This window comes from Haliotis rufescens, unplaced genomic scaffold, assembly GCF_023055435.1.
Source record: "Haliotis rufescens isolate VD_foot unplaced genomic scaffold, xgHalRufe1.0.p SCAF_7, whole genome shotgun sequence".
In the NCBI taxonomy this organism is placed as follows: domain Eukaryota; kingdom Metazoa; phylum Mollusca; class Gastropoda; order Lepetellida; family Haliotidae; genus Haliotis; species Haliotis rufescens.
In genome coordinates, this window is record NW_025964361.1 from 37,973,244 (window position 1) to 37,998,190 (window position 24,947).

The following is a 24,947-nucleotide window of genomic DNA, read 5'->3' on the forward strand; positions in this document are numbered from 1 at the left end:
CTGATTGGTGGGATGAAAGGTCATTCTGACTTGACCTTTCGTTGCTGAGTGGGACATTAAACAACAAACAAAAAAATTTATCCAATAAGCTATAAAGACAATTGATTAACAAATATTAATTTGTTATTGCAGACAATGGTCGATGTTGCGACACCTGGTTGCAGCAGCAATGACAGCATGGATATGACATCGTCCACTGTGAGCGATGACATCGTACCAAGGGGAGAGAGGTTTGCAGTGCCCATGACCAGTCGTGGTCGTAATAGGCGTAAGAAGTCATCTATTCAAAGCACAAGTGTCATACATCCCATCGTCGACGACCACCTCCCTGTACCTCGAACCAGCAGTGCCTGCAACATGTTTATAGCATCTTCTTCGTGCAGCAATAACCACAGACAGCGTAACAAAGATTTCACGCTGCCTGGAAGTAGCAATGATGTGTTTACTTCATTCTCTCCTCGACGTGATGGCGTTATACAGCAGAAAGATGACAATTTCAAAGTTCCTGGGACTAGCAGTGCTTTTAATCTTTTAACAGCGCCATCTTCATACAGCGATGACGTCAGTGGGCAAGTTGATGACAATTTCCCTGCGCCTGGCTCTGGCAGTGCTTTTAACAGAAATAAAGCGCCATCTACCCTAGGTAATGACGATATGCAGTGGAGAGATTTAACAGCGCCATCTACTCGAAGTAATGACGTCATGCAGCAGAGTATTGACGACGATTTTAATATGCCTGAATCTAGCAGTGCCTGTAGTATGTTTACATTGCCATCTTCCTGTAGTGATAATGGTATGAAAGAGAGAGTTTCTGCTGATTTCACAGTGCCTTGGACAAGCCACCCTTTCGATGTGGATATGAGGTCATTCCTGAACAGAAACGTGGGCAAGAGTCCAATGTTGTCCACAGGGACAAATGACATTAATGATGAAGATCCCATGTCTAGCAGTTTTCACAATCGCTGTGATACGAAATATGACTCCAAGCAACGGAATGACAGTGGAGTTTCATTGTCAGATTGTGAATATGTGGAAAAGCATAATAATTTTGTATATAGCAAAGATGGCCAATTGTCTTCATCTGACAGTGCTTTGGATGACACTTTCAAAGATCAACATTCCATTTCATACTTGGACCAATCCGTTAAACATTCTGTGATGCACACTGACGGTGCCTTCGATTGTGACAATACTGCTGACAGTGGACCAATCAAACTGCCCGATGCATTCCCCTCCAGCTTCTGTGATACTCCTGCCTCAACACTGGTGAGTTGGGGCTGTTAGGCTTTTTAATAGTTTTTTAGGCCAGACGTTTTGGGTGATGGGGTGGGTGGTGTTTTGATAGTGAAACATTTGGTTTGGAGGTTGATTCATTTTTTTGTAAAAAAGCACAGTACAGGATGTTTTTTAATCATCTTAAAAATTGATTTGGATCATTTAAATAGTGATGAAAAAAATTAATTTTTTTGCCTGGTATGGGCGCCCATCCGGTCAAAAATACAAAGTGGAAATAAAGGATAAAAGTACGCAAAAATAGACAAATGTTACAAATAAAGAATGAATGTTACAAATAAAGGTAATTGTTCACATACAAATAATAAATTCAAAATACAAAACGATACCAATGAACAACTCCCAAACGAAATACGTCATATGTTATGACAGAACAATGTATACTAAAGAATATCAATGTACAAGAAGGACACGAAACTGCTGAAGGACATTGACAATGGCGCTGCGATTTGTAAAAAATTCCCAGGTTAATCGACTTGTCCAGCTGTGGATATGATAAATGCATATTGAAGTGCTCAATATATTACATTGTTCCTCATTCACTCAGCGTATGACGTCAAACACGTATATGTACATGTATATGATGCTGAGTTATATTTCTGATGTGCATTTTCATACGATCTGAAAAGTGAACATTGTGCAAAAATATTGTAGCACCTGGTCTACCTCAGACTATCATGACTATAATATTACTGAGAGATCTAAAATGTAAATTTCCTGTCTGATGGTGTAAATGAGACGCTGCTAAGTATTGTCCGAAATTTTTGTAGGCGTAAAAACCAGCAAATTTCAACACACCGATAAAATTTGTCCCTTTTGTCTTTTCAAATATTTGAATGAAATAAATGTAAGTTAAGCGTTAAATGAGTGTTCATTGAAGGTTGTGTACAATATACTTAGACTAATTAGACAGATGTCGGATTACACGGAGTATAATTATAAAAATGTGCCGTGTTTCCGGTGACGGTGACTTCAACCCTGAGTGCGCGAGGAATGACATAATACATTGAGCACTTCAACATACATTTATCATATATGTAGCAGAACAAGCAGATTAAACTCGGAATCTTTTACAAATTGCAGCGCGCTCTGGCATTCTTTATTGTCAACGTTGTCCTTTAGCAGTTTAGTGTCCTTTTTATGCACATTGTTGTTTCTTTACATACGACGTCTTTTGTTTGAGAGTTGTTCACGGGTATTGTTTTGTATTTTGCATTCATTATTTGTATGCATGAGATAACTTAGCGATTAATCGCAAAGAACAATGAAGAACAAAGTGTGGTATATTTCCTGATAAAACATGGTTCTATCCTGACGCCATTTCTGGAAATTTGAATGTGCGCTTGCAACTTGATGACATATATTGGGCGTTGTTATTTTTGAGAGGGAAGTATCTGGTAAGTTGTTCCCCATAGATGTAGCTAGGTGACGCAGATAAACGCAGTGGCTGAACGATCGCATCCAAAAGTGGGAGAGACATGACTAAAATGTGGCAGTATCATGATTATACCGATAATCCACCTAAACCTTAACCCACCTGTTCGTAAAATGGAAGTCGTACCTGTTATGTTGATAAACAGGATTCTTCAGATTTGTAGTTGTTTTTGAGTATTGGCTTATCTCCTCAATCAATCCCCTTGAGTACTTGATTGACATTTTGTTAGATCTAAAATCTAATCTCCAAACCATGAACAAATCATAAATCACCAATGGTTGAAACCAGTGAAGGACACTGTGCTTGCTATGCTTCGTACACAAAATCTGAATTTTGTTATAAAATATTCTGAAGTTTCAATAATGTGTACATACCTGTCATATGCAAAATCTCTCTATCATTGGAATATCTGCAGTGTTGTAACCTACCAGATAATGAGGGATACATTTCATTCATAGCAGAGTTTATTTACATGTCAAAGTTCTTGTGCTTGACTTGAATTGTTTATCACCTTAAGTCATGTTTTATAACCACAAGTTATTTAATCAATGACTTCTGGTACCATGTAATCTGTTTTGAGACTATAACCATAGAACAGATGTCAATAGTATTGTTTTGTTTGTTTGTTTATTTATTGTTTAACGCCGCACTCAGCAATATTCCAGCTATATGACGGCAGTCTGTAAATTATCGAGTCTGGATCAAACAATCCAGTGACTGACATCATGAGCATCGATCCACGCAATTGGGATACAATGACATGCATAAACCAAGTCAGTGAGCCTGACCACCCGATCACGTTAGTCACCTCTTATGACAAGCATAGTCCCCTTTTATGACAAGCATGGGTTGCCGAAGACCGATTCTACTCAGGATCTTCACGGGTCTGTCAATAGTTATATATAACTTACATATAGTTGAAGTTAAGGATTTTAAAATATTGATTCATGTTCTATGTATAGAATCTTGAAACTGATTACAGAAATCATTGGCTGAATAAGCTGTGGTTATGAAACATGACTTAAGATGAAAAACAGTATTTTTACAAGACTGAGAGGTGGTCCAAGGGAGATAATTAAATTTGAACCTGTGATTTTTTGGATTTACTGATTATATAGTTACATTTGGGCAACTTGGGGAGGAAGTGAAAAAAAGAACATTCAACTCAATAGTATTCTGATCACATATGTTGTTCTTGTTAAACACATCATAACTTTTTTGCAAATCTTTGTTCAGAGAATAATAACAAATTATTGTTAAAACACTGATGGTAGGTAGAAAGTGTGCTTCATGTAAAGACAATGTTCGAAAACACTGTGGTGGTAGGGACATAGCATGCTTCATGTAAAGATATAATATATAGATTAATGTCTTCTTTGATAGGCATTTAGAAGTTGGAGAACTAAGTAAGGATAATAATTTATGGATGAACAACTTCTTTATTACAATTAATAGTGACGTTTCGGTGTAGGTTCTAACACCTGATCACTTGCTAGATAACGGTGTAAGAACCTACACTGAAACGTCACTCTTAATTATAATAAAGAAGTTGTTCATCCATAAATCTTATCCTTACATAAATTAATTTGTTTTTATTATTTTCGAAAAAACTGTTGTGGTAAGGAGATAGTGTGCTTCACATAAAGATTTATGATACATTGGTTGGTTGGTTGGTTGTTTTACGCCGCATTCAGCAATATTCCATCAATATGACGGCGGTCTGTAAATAATCGAGTCTGGACCAGACAATCCAGTGATTGATATCATGAGCATCGATCCATGCAATTGGGATCGATGACATGCTTCAACCAAGTCAGCGAGCCTGACAACCCGATCCCATTAGTCGCCTCTTACGACAAGCATAGTCGCCTTTTACGGCAAGCATGGGTTGCTGTAGACCTATTCTACCCCGGATCTTCACGGGTCTTTTATTTATGATTAAATGGATCATGTGCTCAGACTCCGTGACTTGGTTGATAATGTACCCCGATGTTGTGGATCATTGCTCACAATAACGATCACTGGATTGTCTGGTCCAGACTGATTATTTACAGGCCGCTGTCATAAAGCTGGAATATTGCTGAGTGCGGTGTTAACAACAAACACACATACTCACACACACACACACACACACACATGTGACTATCGGGATCGGATGGTCAAGCTTGCTGACTTGGTTGATGCATGTCATGGTATCCCAATTGTGTGGATCGATGCCCATGATGTCAATCACTGGATTGTCTGGTCCAGATTCGATTATTTACAGACCGCTGTCATATAGCTGGAATATTGCTGAGTGCGGCATTAAACAAACAAACAATGCAAAATAAAATCATGACAATTAGTTTGCAACATTCACATTCAGAAATAACATATTAAACCTAATTTCCAGCTGATTGGTAGCTTATTTATATTTCTTCTCCGACTGTTATTTTTCAAATCTAGTGGTAGCTACTGTATTGAGGGTAAGCCTGGGCTGAAAGAAGGCCAATTTGCACACATTCTACAGCAACAGGGTCAGCAGAGTTATCTCCCTTTAATCCATACAGTCAAGAAAGTAATGTTTAAGTATGTTTAGTATATATAATTTAGTATGTTTGTTGTGAAAATCTAATCAAAGTGATATTTAGTCATTTTGACAGTCTACTTATTACAGTTCACAGGAATGCAAATGTCTGCAAAGTATCAATGTGTGTTTTCACACATGTATTATGTCAGCATCAGCCACACAGACAATCCAGTTCGCCAGAGGCTGGTTAATATTCATAATCAACGACACCTAAACACCTACATAGGTCTAAAACAATGTTTTGTAGCACTGACAAAAAGACATTGCAGAGCACAAACACATAAAAAATGCTAACAATTTGAGGACAGGCTTCTTTAAATCTTTTGGTATATATATGATTTTTGTGTTAATCCTGGTTGGTAGGTGGGAAAAAGGTGATTAAAACTTTTCATTTGTTTTATTTTCCCATCAGTTTTGCATTAACATATTGTATGCACAATTTGTTTTTGAGTAAAGAAGGTGATCATTATGCAGAATAAAAAATCATATATATTGTTTCTAAACTGTAACTTTTTCAGGTTCAGTCGATCTGTAAACTAATTTTACTAAAAGTATTGTCTAATGTGATGTTTTTTGTAGGTGCCATAAGATTCACTTGAAATATTCGGTAGAGTAGAGTTGAGGTTACATTGGTTGCTTTTTAGGTGAAGGCCTAGGATGGATTTTTCTCATGGGTACAATGTGTGAAGCCCATTTCAGGTGACCCCGCCGTAATATTCTTGGGCGGATACAGCTTTTTTTAAAAGGGGGGGTGCACAATAAAGATCTATTTATTATCTTTGGTGGTAATTTATACAGAAATAAAGATTTTTTTTCGAAATAAAAAGGGGGGGGGGGGGGAGGGGGGTGCGCACCCCTGCACCCCCCTCTGTATCCGCCAATGATATTGCTGGAATATTGTTAATGGATTATCTCACTTGCTCGTTCATTTGTGGATCGTGCATTGTTCTTGTTCACTGGGATTCCAGTCATGTTATCTGTGTTTCTTACTTGATTACAGGAGAGCGGCCCATCTGTGATAGTGGAACGACAACCACGTGATTTTATGAAGTTGCTCAGTGAGCGTCTGCATGTCCCTGACTGCGATGAGTTCGACACGGACGACAGTCATCAGATACATTGCCAACTGTTCTACCGGAGTCTGAGGCTGGAAGTCAACGAGAAGATCATCTCAGACACCGATTCTGACAGTGCTGACTCAGGGGTCTCCGAGCACCGGAAACGTTCCTTCCACAGGCGACGAATGAGCAGGTATCGCTACAGAGGTGAGACCAGGCTTCCTGCTTACCTTGCATTATTCTTCATCTTTGCCACCAGCTTAATACTGGCCTTTCACTTAGGAGATTCATTTTTTTTTATAGTTGGTTTACTTGATTTTGTTCTTACCAAAATGTCTTCAAATGAATGTGTCTTAATTTCCTGAATGTATGCCCCTTGACCGTGTAAGGCCCTCGACTGTGTATGGCCCTTGACTGTGTATGGCCCTCGACTGTGTATGGCCCTCAACTGTGTATGGCCCTCGACTGTGTATGCCCCTTGACTGTGTATGGCCCTCGACTGTGTATGCCCCTTGACTGTGTATGGCCCTCGACTGTGTATGGCCCTCGACTGTGTATGCCCCTTGACTGTGTATGGCCCTCGACTGTGTATGCCCCTTGACTGTGTATGGCCCTCGACTGTGTATGCTCCTTGACTGTGTATGGCCCTCGACTGTGTATGGCCCTCGACTGTGTATGGCCCTCGACTGTGTATGGCCCTCGACTGTGTATGCCCCTTGACTGTGTATGGCCCTCGACTGTGTATGGCCCTCGACTGTGTATGCTCCTTGACTGTGTATGGCCCTCGACTGTGTATGGCCCTCGACTGTGTATGCCCCTTGACTGTGTATGGCCCTCGACTGTGTATGCCCCTTGACTGTGTATGGCCCTTGACTGTGTATGGCCCTCGACTGTGTATGGCCCTCGACTGTGTATGCTCCTCGACTGTGTATGGCCCTCGACTGTGTATGGCCCTCGACTGTGTATGGCCCTTGACTGTGTATGGCCCTCGACTGTGTATGCTCCTTGACTGTGTATGCCCCTTGACTGTGTATGGCCCTCGACTGTGTATGGCCCTCGACTGTGTATGCCCCTTGACTGTGTATGGCCCTCGACTGTGTATGCCCCTCGACTATGTAAGGCCCTCGACCGTGTAAGGCCCTCGACCGTGTAAGGCCCTCGACCGTGTATGGCCCTCGACCGTGTATGCCCCTTGACTGTGTATGGCCCTCGACTGTGTATGGCCCTTGACTGTGTATGCCCCTTGACTGTGTATGGCCCTCGACTGTGTATGCCCCTTGACTGTGTATGGCCCTTGACTGTGTATGGCCCTTGACTGTGTATGGCCCTCGACTGTGTATGGCCCTCGACTGTGTATGGCCCTCGACTGTGTATGCCCCTTGACTGTGTATGGCCCTCGACTGTGTATGGCCCTTGACTGTGTATGCTCCTTGACTGTGTATGCTCCTTGACTGTGTATGGCCCTCGACTGTGTATGGCCCTCGACTGTGTATGGCCCTCGACTGTGTATGCTCCTTGACTGTGTATGGCCCTCGACTGTGTATGGCCCTCGACTGTGTATGGCCCTCGACTGTGTATGCCCCTTGACTGTGTATGGCCCTCGACTGTGTATGGCCCTCGACTGTGTATGGCCCTCGACTGTGTATGCTCCTTGACTGTGTATGCCCCTTGACTGTGTATGGCCCTTGACTGTGTATGGCCCTCGACTGTGTATGGCCCTCGACTGTGTATGCTCCTCGACTGTGTATGGCCCTCGACTGGGTATGCTCCTTGACTGTGTATGGCCCTCGACTGTGTATGGCCCTCGACTGTGTATGCCCCTTGACTGTGTATGGCCCTCGACTGTGTATGGCCCTCGACTGTGTATGCTCCTTGACTGTGTATGGCCCTCGACTGTGTATGCCCCTTGACTGTGTATGGCCCTTGACTGTGTATGGCCCTCGACTGTGTATGGCCCTCGACTGTGTATGCTCCTCGACTGTGTATGGCCCTCGACTGTGTATGCTCCTTGACTGTGTATGGCCCTCGACTGTGTATGGCCCTCGACTGTGTATGCTCCTTGACTGTGTATGCCCCTTGACTGTGTATGGCCCTCGACTGTGTATGGCCCTCGACTGTGTATGGCCCTCGACTGTGTATGGCCCTCGACTGTGTATGCCCCTCGACTGTGTATGCCCCTCGACTGTGTAAGGCCCTCGACCGTGTAAGGCCCTCGACCGTGTAAGGCCCTCGACCGTGTAAGGCCCTCGACTGCACATGAATGTCACCATTTCCTCACCAAAACAACTTCGCAACCAGATATCTCATATTTACGGTGGACCCTACCCGCCACTGGTGAGATCATTTTTCACTGCCTTTATATTTTATCTGGCAGCCACCAGATACTTCCAATGGTGAGATCATTTTTCACTGTATGCCTCTATATTTTGCTAGATACTTTTCGTTTCAAATTGGCATACCACGTGTGACCAGAATTACTTCCAGATCAGTACCCTGGCAATCGACAGGTTGGAGATTGTATCCGTAAGATTGAGCTTTGATTCTAAAGTAGGTATCACCTGCTTGAAGAGCCATAAGAGGCCGCCAGATAAAATATAGAGGCATACAGTGAAAAATGATCTCACCAGTGACGGGTATGAGCTACTCTTATTGATCTACAACGCTTCAACTTTAACACTTGACTCATCTTTTAACCACAAACTAGTTTGAGTGATATTTCATGTCAACTTATTTTTCTATTTATCTTTATACCATTAGAGTCATGCAGCGGTAAAAATATCAGAAAAGTCAATTTATGTTTACTTTCATTTTGCTGTTAAATTTTTCATGTTGGTGGGTCAGAAACCCCCACCAAAAACACATTATCGCCTAATCATTGGATAATGCTCTTCGCCAGTATCATTACTGAACCGGCTTCATATCTGTATATAATCCTCATGTGCAGGTGAAGAGAACTGCTATATGTGTTGCTTCCTTTCTTAACATAATGAAATACACTAGGTATATTTTGTTTGTTTGTTGGTAACGCCACAACTGACAATCCAGTAATTAACATCATGAGCATTGAAACACAATTGGGATACAGTTGTCCTGCACTTATATTTCTGTATTGAGCAGTCAGAGTCATACTCTGAAATCTATGTCATCTACAGTGTATATTCTTAAAAATTGTGAAAAACTATTCCATAAAATGAATATAAGGTGAGGTGAAATTGGGTTAAACTTTGCATACAAGATAATTGTATATATGGCGATGTGCATGCACATGTGTGTGTGTGTACCTGTCTGGACTGATGCCAGAGATACTATACCACAGTTTTAACATGGGTACCCCACTCAGACACAGTACACTGAGCCAACAAGCATTGTGTTATCCACTGAATGCCACGCACCAGGCAAGGTGACAAGTCCCATCTTTTTACATTTTTTTGTATGATGCGGCCAGGGGATCAAGCCATCGACCTTCTGCTCTCTGGGCCAAGGAGGTGATCTTCTGGAGCATAGACCTAGGGGTGTGTGGTAAATGAAAGTTTAAGCTGTGTTTGACGAATGGTAAGGTCAAGTAGGTGATACATTAATAAATTGCACCCACGAAATTGAAGAACATTGAATAGGCACAATAACATGGATGATGAAAATATTCTTTCACTGTTTAATTTCATTGTGTATATTCATTTGTGTATAGTGTATGGTGTCTTGTTTGTGTCATTGGTTGAGTGTGACACATAACACGTGATAATATCATCACATCATTGCATAATCATTGAGACGATTTCATGTCATCACCCTGACAACACCACCAGTGGTTGTGATGGAGCGAGGGTGGTCCGGTGCCCACTGTTGACTCATAGCTGCCTGGAATGGCCCTCATTGGTTCAAATCCCAGATTTGTCCGAACTTGAATCTTGGTCTGTCTGTACCATGCTGATACTTCTGGGCTTCTCCAAAGTGATGCAAGTCTAATACTCGTGTCATGTGGGGCTTTACTCCCACGTACACCATAATATACCACCCTTTGCACTTACAAAATTGACATGGGGCTGCTTATTAAGCAGTTATACCCCATCAAGCTTCTGTATTATATAAAAGAAATCAGTAATATAAGACAAGAAAATACAGACAGTCACTTAAATTTTCTTTGCAGGGAGTGCTTATTAAGATTACTTACATATCATATTGGCTTAGATGTTGGTCGGTTGCACTTCATGGAGCAGGGTGCTTAATATGGTGAATATGGTAATCGAAATACTGTTGACAAATGGTATCAAACCCAACTCACTGCAGGTGATGCTAGACATTGCTACATTTTCTTTTTCTCATGTTCAGCAAGGACAAGCTATTGACAGGTGATTTTAAGACACTTCATCCACTATAGAAATATGTCACCAATGAGACTGAAAGATGAACTGATATTACTGTGACTTCATGACAGTCTCCAAGCATCATCTCTGATTGTAGAACACAGGGCATTCAAAACACTCCCAATACAAAGAAATAATTAATTAAGTTTTGAAGGTGTACAGTCAGACTTCCTAGGCCTGAGCTTAGTGTAATATATGCAAATATATTCACCATTATCCAATTTATTTTTAAAATTAAAAAAACCAAAAACACTCCAAAACAAGTATAACTGCTGTGTCTAATTATTCAGTGTGGTCATTTCAGCTATCTTATCAATATTTCCTTGGTGGTCTATATTTAATGATTGAACGCAGGAATCACATATTATAAGTTGTAGCAGGATCGCCTCCAGCGCGTGGTATAAAACCTAACGAGGGATGCATAAAGCCCCATATACACCTTGTGATCCTGCTACAATGAATTTATCTTACTGACATGTTTTAATGTGACATTGTAAAAGAATGAACACAAATACGAAAAAAATGATAGAAAACAGCTGAGGTTAACTTGAGCTATGTCACATGACTTCTATTAAATGCAAGCTGCTTTTTGCTTTAAAGCGGGGTATAAAGGATTTATTCTGCCTCTTAGACATCCACATGCAGCGTGACTTGCTCCTGGCGGGGTATAAGAGATTTATTCTCCCGCTGAGAAATTTATTCCCCTCCAGGGCGGGTTACACAGTATTTTATCAAGATGATGTGGACAAATCAGATCTCATCATTCTGACATGGAGGTATGATAAAGTGATTTATGCATAAAATTATTAATTTTGCTACCTGCACATGGAGGAGAAGCAGAAGCCACAATATGAGTGAAAGTAGTCAGTGAAGACTGCCACCCATGACTGATTATAGGGACATGCAGCCTACAGAGTTATTTCCCTTGCACCTCTTAACTCATGGAAGCCTGGTCTCTATGGGACTTTTTACATAACAAATATTTGACAAGTCTCATGTATATTTCATGCAACAGAAACAAAAGCAAGGCAACCTCTTGAATGTCCCTTTTGAAACCTAGGCATCGTAGTGCAAGTTAATTAAAATGTCTAGAAATATTACATTTGCATTCCTATACAACTTGCTCCACACCTGACTGTAACATGACTGTTTGGTCATGTATACCCGTTATATGCGTTTTCTTAACAATAATTGATACTTTTACAAAATCAGATTTGATACTGATATTAGATAGATTTTAATGTCAATGCATGTTAATAGTTGCCTTTATCATTTTGGTGAGACATTACTGGGGAGTCTTGTTCTTGTTCATATGACATTGCCGTAACCCTAGCAACAAGAAGATGCCATTAATTAATAGCATTAATACCGTGGACAAAAAAATAACTGCTATATAAACTGAAATAATTTTGAAAACTCTTTGTCATTCATTCTTGATTACATAAAACAATTACTCAATTTGACATGTTTTCATAATTACATGATATGGGGATTTGCCACCATTTTTGTTCCTGTAATATTTATTATAATCTTTCAGTATTAACAGAGCCCTATTTGGTTGAATGTTATTTTATAATGAAAACCCCAAGCACATGTTTCTGGCCTTTCATTTATGTGTTTCATCCTACTGACCATTCTTTCACTTAAAAAAAGTTTCATTGTTATTTTATCCACCTATCTTAAAGGTTTAAAACACTTAAGAATTGACTTCAATAATTTTTTGCATTTAGGGAGGTATTAACATAAACCAGTATGCACACTGGGTAAATCTGCATAGTGCAGTGTTCACACCGGTTTTTACATTAATAACTCCATAAACACAAAAAACATTTTAAAGTCAATTCTTTTAACAAACATGTCAAAAATAAAAACTTAACACTAAAAAACATATATAGCTGATGACAACAATAGGAAGTCAGTGACATTGTTCAATGCAATACATTTGCAATTTTGGCAATTCCAGCAACTTGTTTTGGTATTGGTTTTTGTGCACTATGTATATATAAGGTCACTTTAAAGAGCAGAAATATATTGTTCAGTTTTGGTTCAGCACCTATAGCTTTCTGTCATCACACTATCTATAGTCTCAAGGGGGCGGTCGGGTAGCCTTGTGGTTAAAGCGTTGGCTCGTCACGCCGAAGACCAGAGTTCGATTCCCTACATGGGTGCAATGTGTGAAGCCCATTTCTGGTGTCCCCCGCCGTGATATTGCTGGAATATTGCTAAAAGCGGCGTAAAACCATACTTACCATGGGCGGATACAGAGGGGGGGTGCGGGGGGGGTGCACCCCCCCCCTTTTTATTTCGAAAAAAATCTTTATTTCTGTATAAATTACCACCAAAGACAATAAATAGATCTTAATTGTGCACCCCCCTTTTCAAAAAAGCTGTTTCCGCCCATGCTCACTCACACACTCACTCACTATACTCTCAAAATCCTACCACGGTTACTTTCATACTAGGGCCTTCGTACCCCCTCTTCCAAACCGTGCCCTGAAAATGTCATATCAAATGGACAGTCTCTTACAGTTCACAGGTAGCCATCTTCCTGAGAATGAAAGCGCAGAACAATAAAGCTTCATACCGTATTCGACGTAATAAGCGCCCCGCTCTAATAAGCGCCCACGGCGATATTTGCTAAGATATTGGCTAGTGAACAATCACAATTAGCACTCCTATCGATTCATCAATGTACATAAGACTTATTTATTCGCGCATAATACGCACTGGTGTGTTATATGCATTCTTAATTATGGGCAGTTAAATTCTGGAAAAATGTATCTGTCGCATATAAACATTTTAGTGTGTAAGCATAAACCACGAAATTTATCTTGCAACTCAATTTTTTCCACCAAAATAATATTCTAATAAGAGCCCCCTATTTCTAATTTTGAGAGCGCCCTGGGCGCTTATTACGTCAAATACGGTAATTAAATCTCCTCATCTATCTGTCTCCTGCAACACAACATCAAAACAACTCATGACAAGTCTAAATTTTCACAAACAATGTTAAGTGTCCATATCGTTAACTTGATTATATTACGGCAACCCATACAAGAGTACTGATACATTACAAGTTTGAAAAGTATGTTTTGCACAGCTAAATTCCTGGGTGTACCCAGAGGTATGCCACCCTGTCAACAGCTCGGAGTCAACAACACGCAGTGGCCTGATTTAGTCAGTCGGTATGGTATGCCTGATGTGGGACAGTTATGGCAACGTCTTGACAACCGCAGCAAACATGGCTAGGCCCAGAGTAGCGTGACTCTATCGTTGTGAAAAGGTTCACCAAACCATGACTTCCGTATTCTGACAACAGTGTGTGTACTATAATTACTTCTAGCTACCAGGGCACAGAAACGATAATTTCTCACTGGGTAAAAGATCCACATTAATATTTACATTCTTTCAATTTGAATCTAATTCAGTGACACAGAATAAGGTACACGTTGTTGAGATTGGCTGTTATTTTTCAAAGAGTTCTATTTTCACTCTATTTAGACAGCCTCACAGGCGTACAAAATGACATGCTCTTGTCATACGTGGTCTGTTGCATGCTGGGAGTTGCAGTCACATGATGGCACTGTCATGAAGAGTGACATGTTGCCATGTGTTGCCATGTGGATGTGGTTTATATGAAATTTTGTAATTAATTCATTATAATATGTTGACGTGGAGCATGAGGTATTCTTTCTTTAGATTTTAGATTTCTTGATATGAACCATATGATTTCAGGATATAGGTCATATTAGTCAGTGTCAATGATGAGAAACATTTGATGGCCAAGAGGAATACTAAAATCAATCATAAAAATGATAATAAAACAACAATAAAAAAATGATAAAAAGTAAGGGTGTGGCAGTCGTAATAATTTTCTATGCCTTAGTTTTTATATTCATACACTTAAATCAGCAAAACATATGTTCTCAATTTACTAAAAAATACCAAAAAATAAAACTTTAATTCTGACTCCAGTAACAAGCTAAAAGTGTCCATATTTAAAATAATTTGTTTAACAATTTGTGTTATGTTATAATGTATTCTGTGAACAACTTCATAGCTTTGACCTTATTTATTTCACAAAGCGAGGTTTGTATACTGGATGAGAAACAGGCAGGTGTGTTTGAGCGTAGCGTCCCTCTTTTTAGACAGGTGAGATTGTCTCACCTAGACTAGCTTCAAATCTCTTATATTAAAACTGACTTGTATCAGACTGAGGTATAATTTTGTTTGATTGCTTGTTTCTTGTTTAACGCCACACTCAGCAATATTCCAACTATATGACGGCTGTCTGTAAATAATCGAGTCTGAACTAGACAATCCAGTGAAAGTCGCCTTTTACAGCCAGCATGGGTTGCTGAAGACCTATTCTAAACCAGATCTTCACGGGTTTATAATTATGTACAGGCACACAGGTATAATTTTGTATAAACACACTCAGGTATAACTGTGAATAGACACACTTTGGTTTAATTGTGTATAAAGACATTAAGGTATAACTGTGTATAAACACACTTAGGTATAACTGTGAATAGACACACTTTAGTTTAATTGTGTATAAAGACATTAAGGTATAACTGTGTATAAACACACTTAGGTATAACTGTGAATAGACACACTTTGGTTTAATTGTGTATAAAGACACTAAGGTATAACTCGGTATAAACACACTTAGGTATAATTGTGTATATATAGGGCACATGTATTTACACAGTGTGCCTTCCAGTTTTTTTCATTTATAATTCCAAAAACGCAAAGAAGAACATATTGCAGTCAATTCTTAAATAAAAAACATCAGCCCAACAGCTGCAGCAATGTAAACAGCAGGACACATTTCGAGGCCACTGAAGACTTGCATAATTTTACTATTGATAAGTTAAGGAGTCATGTTACACCCGGATATGTTGATAGGAGCATTGTTCGTTTTACCACACAATATCTAAGCATGGTCTTCATAAAAAATAAACCCGTGAAGATCCGGGTTGAAATGGGTCTTCAGCAACCCATGCTTGTCGTAATGATGTCAACTAACGGGATTGGGTGGTCAGGCTTGCTGACTTGGTTGATGTCATCGTATCCCAATTGCGTGGATCGATGCTCATGGTATCAATCACTGGATTGTCTGGTCCAAATTCAAATATTTACAGACCGCCATCATGTTGCTGGAATATTGCTGAGTGCGGCGTAAAACAACCAACCAACCAACCATTTTAAAATATAAATTTTAGTGAAAATCTGAGGAATCTAATGATTCAATGCCGGTTTAGGTCAATACTTTGTACGATGCCTTGAGTATTGATACAAAACAATACAAATATTACTAATAAGGGGGCGGGGGGTAGCCAAGTGATTAAAGTGTTTGCTCGTCACTCCAAAGACATGGGTTTTAATCCGGACATGCTAAAAGCAACATAAAGCAATACTCACTTACTTATTTGGGACAAGCAAATGTACTACTTCATGACAGTATGTCTATGTGTTCCTAATCAGGTTATTTAAAACGACTGAACCCATTTATGTGACATATGTTGGTTAGTTTTAATTAAATGACCTCTGATGATGAAATAAGATTAAGATACCGTATTTGACGTAATAAGCGCCCAGGGTGCTCTCAAAATTAGAAATAGGGGGCTCTTATTGGAATATAATTTTGGTGAAAGGCTTAAAAGATTGTAAATTTTGTGGTTTATGCTGACAGCCAGAAATGATACAAAGAAAAGTCTGTGCGTATTATACACAAAAGATATATTTTTTAAGAATTTAATTGCCCATAATTAAGGGTGCATATAACACGAGTGTGTATTATACACGAATAAATAAGTCTTGTGTACATTGATCAGTCGGAAGGGTGCTAATTGTGATTGTTCACTAGCCAATGTATCAGCAAATATTGCTGTGGGCACTTATTAGAGCGGGGCGCTTATTACGTTGAATACGGTACATATCATATTGCAACAAAGTTTATCATTACAGTGCTGTTGATTTGCTCCAATGTTGTGAGACATATAGCAACAGATCGTCATTTTACCTCCACAGTGGAGCGTTGCAGCAAGTCTAGGCAAGACAAGCAGCCGAGTGGTTTGCATTGCCTCTTCAAACACGCGGTTTGTCCTGAAGCTGTAAATGTATTTGTTTAACAAGTTGTGTCAAGACTTCGCCAACAGCCATCGCCACTTTGAAACAGATTAACTCAGAGTGTTTTAACACATAAATGACCGATAGCTGATTTAGAATTCAAAATTTGTCAAATTAATAAAATTAATCTTTCATGATCATTGTAATTATTAATAGATATTATATAATGGATAGTGATGATCGCTGGATGATTATTGTCTATTATAAATACACAGGTGTAGCCTTGACAGAGGGATTGCTTGCCAACATGGGAACAATGTTTGAAGCCATGACTTGGTGTCATGTGATATAACTGCCATGGTGTTATTATCAAAATTATACATTTATTCATCACCGGTAAATATAATTTTGACTATTGGACCATGATACAGTATTACATTTTTATCTCAACTCTCACTACCAACCACACTACATCATGTCATGTATTGCCCCCGAAGAGTGAGTGAGTGAGTGAGAGAGAGAACAGAGTGAGAGAGAGAAGAGAGTGAGTGAGTGAGTGAGTGAGAGAGAGAACAGAGAGAGAGAAGAGAGTGAGTGAGTGAGTGAGTGAGTGAGTGAGAGAGAAGAGAGTGAATAGGTTTTATACACTAATGATAGCTAAATACGTGTCAAGGATGGACAGAATAATAACAATATCACACATTTTATTTCAAACTAGTATTAGAGCATCAAGCAGCTGGGACTATAATCTGACAGTATAACATATAAACCGGCTTCAGATCGACAGCAACCAAAGGTAGATCACCATTTGGGACTTAGGGTATCCCAGCTGGATTTACACCATCCCTCTAGCTGCTGGCAATTGTAAGCAAGATCACACATATTACACGATTAAAACCATGAAAGGAAGAAAACTACTTAGAATGATGTGGTTTTACAGATCTCTAGGCCATAGATTTCATTTAGTTGGTTTACAAGACCGACTGTCAAAAAAATCCCTGGAATTAGGAAAAACATTAAATGACGAGGCCAAAGATTTTGGGCCAATTCCGTATTACAATTACCCTGGAGGTGAAATAGAAAAAAAAGATTTTACCACCGCTGTTTCAATAATACATATAAAAATCTATATCCTAACAAAAATAACAATCAATTGTCTTAAGTATCTTCAGTATCTTGCCATAGTAAAACTTGTTTGTACTTCATTCATTAGTAGCGGTACTAATTTGAAAGTTGAAAATTATTATATATATTTTTCGTCCACCTGCACTGAATTTTAGGCCAAAATCTCTATATACAAGTTAATACAACATGAGGCCCTACAGACTGAAAATCACTGCATGGTTACTTTCTTCCTTTGTTTGCCGTAAACACTATATATACTACTCAAAAGAAGTTAAGCAACACTCGAATCTTTCATATTACAGATTTACTATTTTAATATGAAAGAATCGGGTGTTCTTTAACTTTTCTTAAGTTGTAAAAAAAGTCCAACAAAACATTCTTGCTTCATGTAAAACACATCAAGGATAACTAAATATGCACAGATGGCTTGAAGATTCAGATCAATAAAACAAAATCTCAATCTTTAGAAACATATTGACTAATTTATTGTGCCCCTGGAAAAAAAACAGTCAACTGATAAATCACAAAGTGGATAACATATGCATATCCTGTTAGTTAGTTTAACCTTGAATATGTTGCAAACTGTGCAAACTTCCTGCAGGCTTTACAAGCAGGATGGGGCTGGCACACCAGATCCTGTTGTGGTGCGAGTCATAATGGATCCTCGTTTTGTTCATGAAGACATTACTTCCTACTGCTTAGAAGTGCACCTACCCTCATGTCACCTGGCCAGCCCTAGTGAGTGAGTGAGTGAGTGAGTGAGTTGGGTGTAATGCCACTTTGAGCAGTCTTCCACTTATATCATGGTGTGTCAGCTTGATGTGGGAGGAAAGCCTGAAGTGATGCAGGGCATGAACATTTGCAAGGATACAGGTTTATGAGGACGCTCAACATAACAAATGAAAATTATTTCGGAAACAAAATAAGTTGTAGCAGGATCACGAGGGGTACATGGGGTTTTATGCATCCCACGTCAGTTTTTATACCACAGGTAGTTTTATACCTTTGAGTGATATGAAACCTAAACAAGTGATTTTAAACCTAACAAGGGACACATTAAACCCCATGTACCCCGAGTGATCCTGCTACAACAAATTTATCTCACCGACATGTTAAAATAATTCAAACAAATTAAAAATCGACAGCTGTTTGATTGAGCTGAGATTAGCTTGTGCAATGTCACATGACTTGCATTGACTCGGAAAAAGCGTGCAGCTTTCTGCTTTGAAGCGGGGTATAAAGGATTTATTGTGCCTCTAAGAAATCAACGTGCAGCCTGTCTTGCTCATGGCGGGGTATAAGAGATTTAATCGTCTGCTGAGAAATGTATTCCCCTTCAAGGCTGGATACACAGTATTTTATCAAGATGGTGTGTACCAATCAGATCTCATCATTCTGACATGAAGGTTTGATAATGTGATTTGCATGTTTCTAAATGAGATGGGGGTGGAGGAGGTCTGTGTATGACTACTTGCCCTCATAGAAGATGACAACAGGCGGACAGAAAGGGAAAGTCTTGTGGACAGCCTTCTGGCTTGCTGGATCATATGCCTGGTTTTACTATAACTGGTACTTCAATTTCTGACTTACTCGCATCAGCCTGTGCAGTTGGGAGACAATATGATACAATGGCAATGGGCAGGTAACAATTAATTAGTGTTTTTTTAACTGGACAGGTGCAGCATCTAATAAATAAAGCACCTTGTTAAACTGAAGTGGTCATCGTATCCCAATTGTATGGATCGATGCTCATGATGTCAATCACTGGATTGTCTGGTCCAGACTAGACTATTTACAGACTGCCGTCATATAGCTGGAATATTTCTGAGTGCAGTGTAAAACAACAAACAAAAAACAAATAAACTGAAGTGAATATTTGTTACCGTGAAGCAATCATGCTGCATTATTTTTTTCTTGCTTAACACATTTCTCCTCACAATATGACGCCAAATGTTCAGACACACAAATTAATATATATTTCCCATGTTATTGTTACCAATACTATATAGTTAAAAAAAAACAATCCTCACAATTGTTTTCTCAAACATCAGAGAAGATTCCGGCAGATTTAAGTATACTTATAATAAGTGTAATCTTACTTGAATGGGACTCTATTTCATGTTTTGAAAACTCTAAAAATCTATTTGAAATCGAAACAAATTTAGAGATTGACATTGTTGGTCTTTATGCTGTTTTTAGGTCTGGTCATGATGTAATTAGTGTCTGACTGAGATACTTGCAAAGACTGAAATAAGGTCAAGTATTGATGGCTACATTGATGTTTATAATAAGACTTCAGTTTGACAAAGTGTACTTTGAAAGACTCAAATCAAAATTGCTACTGCTGCCAATTTGTTTACAAATATTACTAAAAGTTAAAATCTAACTAATTAATCATTTCAAAGCCTTTGAAAAAACACCATCCATAACAGGCATATTTTCCTGCGTTCACTAAAGATTTACAGCGAATGGATTTGTGTGAGCTCACTCTCCCACACCTGCATCGTAGCTGTTATACGATTGGTCAGTTTCATACTCCCTCTCCATAATGTAAACCAGTTTACCCGTGTCACCAACACAGAGATTTCCTCCAGCACAAATAACTACTGAAGCGCCAAATGAGATAGGCGCACGCTTCATTGAACCAGCTGCCTTAACAAAGACGCACCCAGATGTGATAATAATTCTGTCTTCTGCCTTTCCACAGTGCAGTAAATTCACTTTGCAAAAAAGCACAGGAAAGAATCTTATGATTTTATATTTTTCTAAATAAATCAGAATCAAACATTATGCAAACACATATCCCTTCAAAATAATATGCTTCTTGAGATATGTAAAGCGGATTAGATTTTGGAATAAACATACAAGGGTGTGTGCACTGCTCGTTCATATAACAATTCACCAAATTAATCAGATTTGTTCTTGTTATACCGCTACAGGGGCGGTTGGGTAGCCTTGTGGTTAAGGCGCTCGCTCGTCACACCGAAGACCCGGGTTCGAATCCCCACATGGATACAATGTGTGAAGCCCATTTCTGGTATCCCCCCGCTGTGATATTTCTGGAATATTGCTAAAAGTGGCGTAAAACCATACTCACTCACTATGCATCTACATTTTAATGTGTTGAGTTTTTTCAGAATCAAACTCTGCACTACAAGCGATGGCACCTCAAGCCTAATACTGTAACTACCCTAATCTAGGTTATTTACAGGGTACATTTATTGCAAACCAGTTATCATTGAGTCCGAGTTCATTTGTGTCCCATGAATATAGGTGAAAGAAAACACTGATATTTCTGTGGGGATGGGGGAACAGGGTGGCGCAGACATGCTCCCAATTTCCATTAAGATTGCTGAGTTGTGTCCCTTAGGCATGCCAGAAACCGATGAATGTGGGTTTAAATTATGGTTCTTAGGTTACATATGGTTACACTATAGCCATGCTCACGGATTTCATCAAAGACCTGTATCACTTCGGGCTTCCCTCCCACATCAAGCTGACACTACGGTACTTGATGGAACTGAAATACAGTTAGAACTGTAAAACCAAACTTACTCTGTTAAGGAAGGAATTGTTTGATCAGTTTATAATTCATTGAATCAAGTTCCATAAAATTCATGTCTTTACATGTGCCCTGTGACCCATGATTCAACACATACATAATACAAATAGGGGCGGTCGGGTAGCCTAGTGGTTAAAGCGTTCGCTCGTCACGCCAAAGACCCGGGTTCGATTCCCGACATGGGTACAATGTGTGAAGCCCATTTCTGGTGCCCCCCACCGTGATTTTGCTGGAATATTGCTTAAAACGGCGTAAAACCATACTCACTCACTCACTCACGAATACAAATACAGGCAGGGGATAACAAGTCTCCTCTTTGCTGGAATCATCAAAAATAGATATATGTTAATGTTTTTCCACAGACTATATATTTGGAAAAATATGTCTAACATCACATAAACCTGTTGGGGAATATTGCATATTTTGTTTTCATGATGCCTGCATTGAATGTCTTACTATTAACACTCTACGTCTAATGTTTGTGAAACTGGATACCAGGCTAACGCTGTCTGTATATGGACATCAGATGTGGACGGGCCTATCTATCTTTTTGTCAATGTCATCGGCTGACATATCAAGGTGACCTACTTTTTTCTGTACTTGTTAACAAACATAACCCAGTCATAACAATGTCGATTTCTCACAAAATAAACACCACCAATCATCCTTAACCCACAAGTATTTTTGTATTTGAACCTACTATTTTGTAACAATAAAGTAAGAAATTTAAAAAACCATAAAAAACACTGCCCTAATTACATATTTCAGTTGATGATGAAATATCGGAGTAGACCGGCCCAGCCACAGGAATTCATATCTGTACACAACTATATTTTTATTGACCTATATATCCTACAGGGCTGAATGGTCTCGCATGAAGTGGATTGACTTGCTGAGTTGGGTCAAAAGATGTTATGAGAAAAGTATAAATTTTCATTTCTTAATATAATGTTTATTCATTGACAATGTCTGTAAGTTTAAGGAAAATGTTATCACCCAGGGAATAAAATGAAAATATTTCAAAGTTTACTGTGTAAAAGTCTGGTTCCTGGGTTACTGATGTCGACTCTCTAGTACCATGACCCGAGGTTTCAAGTCCTGTTGTAACACTTCTCGTTCAGGATTGTTCAGCTCTGATGAATAATTCATCATATGCTCATTAAACATCCACACAATTGAATTCAAATTTTGTGATTACCATAATCAGGAAATGCTTCTGCATGTATTTGTAGTTTTAATACTGACAAAGTGATGAATATTGATATGGGAAGCATTTGATATCCAGTAAGAATGTGATTTGCATATTAATATGTACTATATTCTCCATATTTAGCTCCCTGCTCCAAAAGATCTTTTAACTACTGCTTGATCTCTGAGAATATAATGTAACTTGTGTATAGTTTTAATATGCCCCCAGCCCTTTGTAATTTTTCTAGTGAGTGAGTGAGTGAGTGAGTATGGTTTTACGCCGCTTTTAGCAATATTCCTCCAATATCACGGCAGGGGTCACCAGAAATGGGCTTCACACATTGTACCCATGTCGGGAATTGAACCCGGATCTTTGGCTTTAACCACTAGGCTACCCGACCGCCCCTGTAATTTTTCTAGGCACCTTGGGCACTTATTAAGGTGAATACGGTACATATTGTTTTTTCATATTCAGATTGTGTACCCTGCAACAACTATTTATCTTCACCTTCCCACATAAATCTTGTGATAAAGCACTAAAACATCTCCTCTGAAACCACAATATTTATGAGGCTGATAGTTGAGGTGAGGTAAAATGACTTTCAATGTCAGATTCAAGAATACTGCACTTATACAGCCAAGTGCTTGTGGGTGTGTGTGGTTGCTTGTACTAGTCCACAAAAATGTTGGTTATAAAGTGCCAGCCCACTGAGATACCATGCCACAGTTTAACATGAATATCCCACTAAGACAGTATACTGACTCACGGCCGACCAGTCCTTGTTTTGTTCCCTCAATGCTGAGTGCAAGGCAGAGTAAAAACAAGTACCATCTTTTGGTATGACACAACCAGGGAACTGAACCATCTACCATCTGCTCTCCAAGAACTCTGTCCACTACACCAAGGTAGAGGTATGGCAAGAACCCTTCTTGGCCCCCAAGATTAGCAGGATTTAAGAAATGAGCATTCCGTGAGACATTGCTACGAGATTAACCAACATTTTTCTTTTCATCACTAACATGTTTTTACTTGTAAAAACACCAAATGTATTGGTAAAGCTGAACTGTTTCAAAGAGGCTTTTCAGTTGAACTCAGGACATGGTTATTTGAAAATGGCTGATGTAAACTGGGCATGACTTTCTCAGATATGCGAGATATTGGTAAAGATAGTACAAACATAATGGTAAAAAATAAAAATGGATCCTGTTTTGGCTCTAGTCATATTTTGTTTTGAAGTTAGAAAAGTTATAATTAATATTCCCTGATGAAAGCAAATGAAGCATAGTTTAGGGCAGCTGAATGTGGATTGTCTTGTCCAGACTCGACTATTTACAGACTGCCATAACATAGCTGGAACATTTGCCCCAGGCTGCGTTAACTTATTTCAACATTTATATTTACAAAGGAAATATAACATTAATCAACTTGATTAAAACATTTAAAACAATTTTCATATTCTCAGGTCAATCAATTAAATACAAACAGGTTAGCGCTTTCAATTCAACAAATTAAACACCAAACAAACAGTTAAATGCGTTGAGTTGTTTTCTACTCACTAGTATTACTGATGTACCATGGCAATTTTTCTCAGAAAATCCATTTACATCAAACTTTGCACTGCACCACTCCTATTGGTAGAGAAACTGTACCCCCAATTTGAAAAGAATCCATGTAGTAGTTTTTAAGTTATAGGTCGCACAGATGTTGAAGTAAAAAAATATATCATAAGCATGTGTTTATGAATCTCTTAGAATTAGTGATGATACCAGGTGTTCACTCAACATGCAATTCAACATATGGTACAAGTATAAACAGGGAATTGCATCTGAAATCATTGTTAAAGTGGATCAGTTCGGAAATGTCCTACTTTGTCCCTGCCCTGGCAGCCATATTGAAAACCAGGTTCAAATTAACCCTCTTGAACCTATTCCTGTTATCACTGGTGGGAAGAAGCATGTGATGTTTAAACATTATTGCTTCAGTGGTTTCTGAGGAGATGTGCGAGGAAGTACATGGTCAAAGTGCAAAAGTCAAATATTAATCAAAATTAATAATTAAAAAAATGTCAGGACTTTTGGATCAAAAATTATAAAAATATGGCCATATATATTCAATTTGGCTGTTCTGGCTATCACTGGTGGGAACAAGCAAGTGATTCTTCAGCCTCATTGCTCCGGAGGTTTTTGAAAATATCCATGTATACAACAGATGACTCATGATTTTTATTATTTTCCAATATGGCCACTGGCAGCCATATTTTATTTCCAATATAAATATATT

At 38.9% G+C, this 24,947-nt stretch overlaps 1 protein-coding gene across 3 annotated transcripts in view; it reads left to right on the forward strand.

The window, feature by feature from the left end:
- The window catches only part of LOC124144161 (ETS-related transcription factor Elf-2-like), a 131,636-nt gene that overhangs the window by 60,651 nt on the left and 46,038 nt on the right, over positions 1–24,947 (forward strand). For all 3 annotated transcript variants that reach the window (XM_046513421.2, XM_046513419.2, XM_046513422.2), the window contains exons 2-3: positions 133–1,266; positions 6,298–6,562. In XM_046513421.2, coding sequence (XP_046369377.2) covers positions 136–1,266; positions 6,298–6,562 — 1,396 coding nt within the window. In that variant the 5' untranslated portion in view covers positions 133–135. The remainder of the gene's footprint in view (positions 1–132; positions 1,267–6,297; positions 6,563–24,947) is intronic.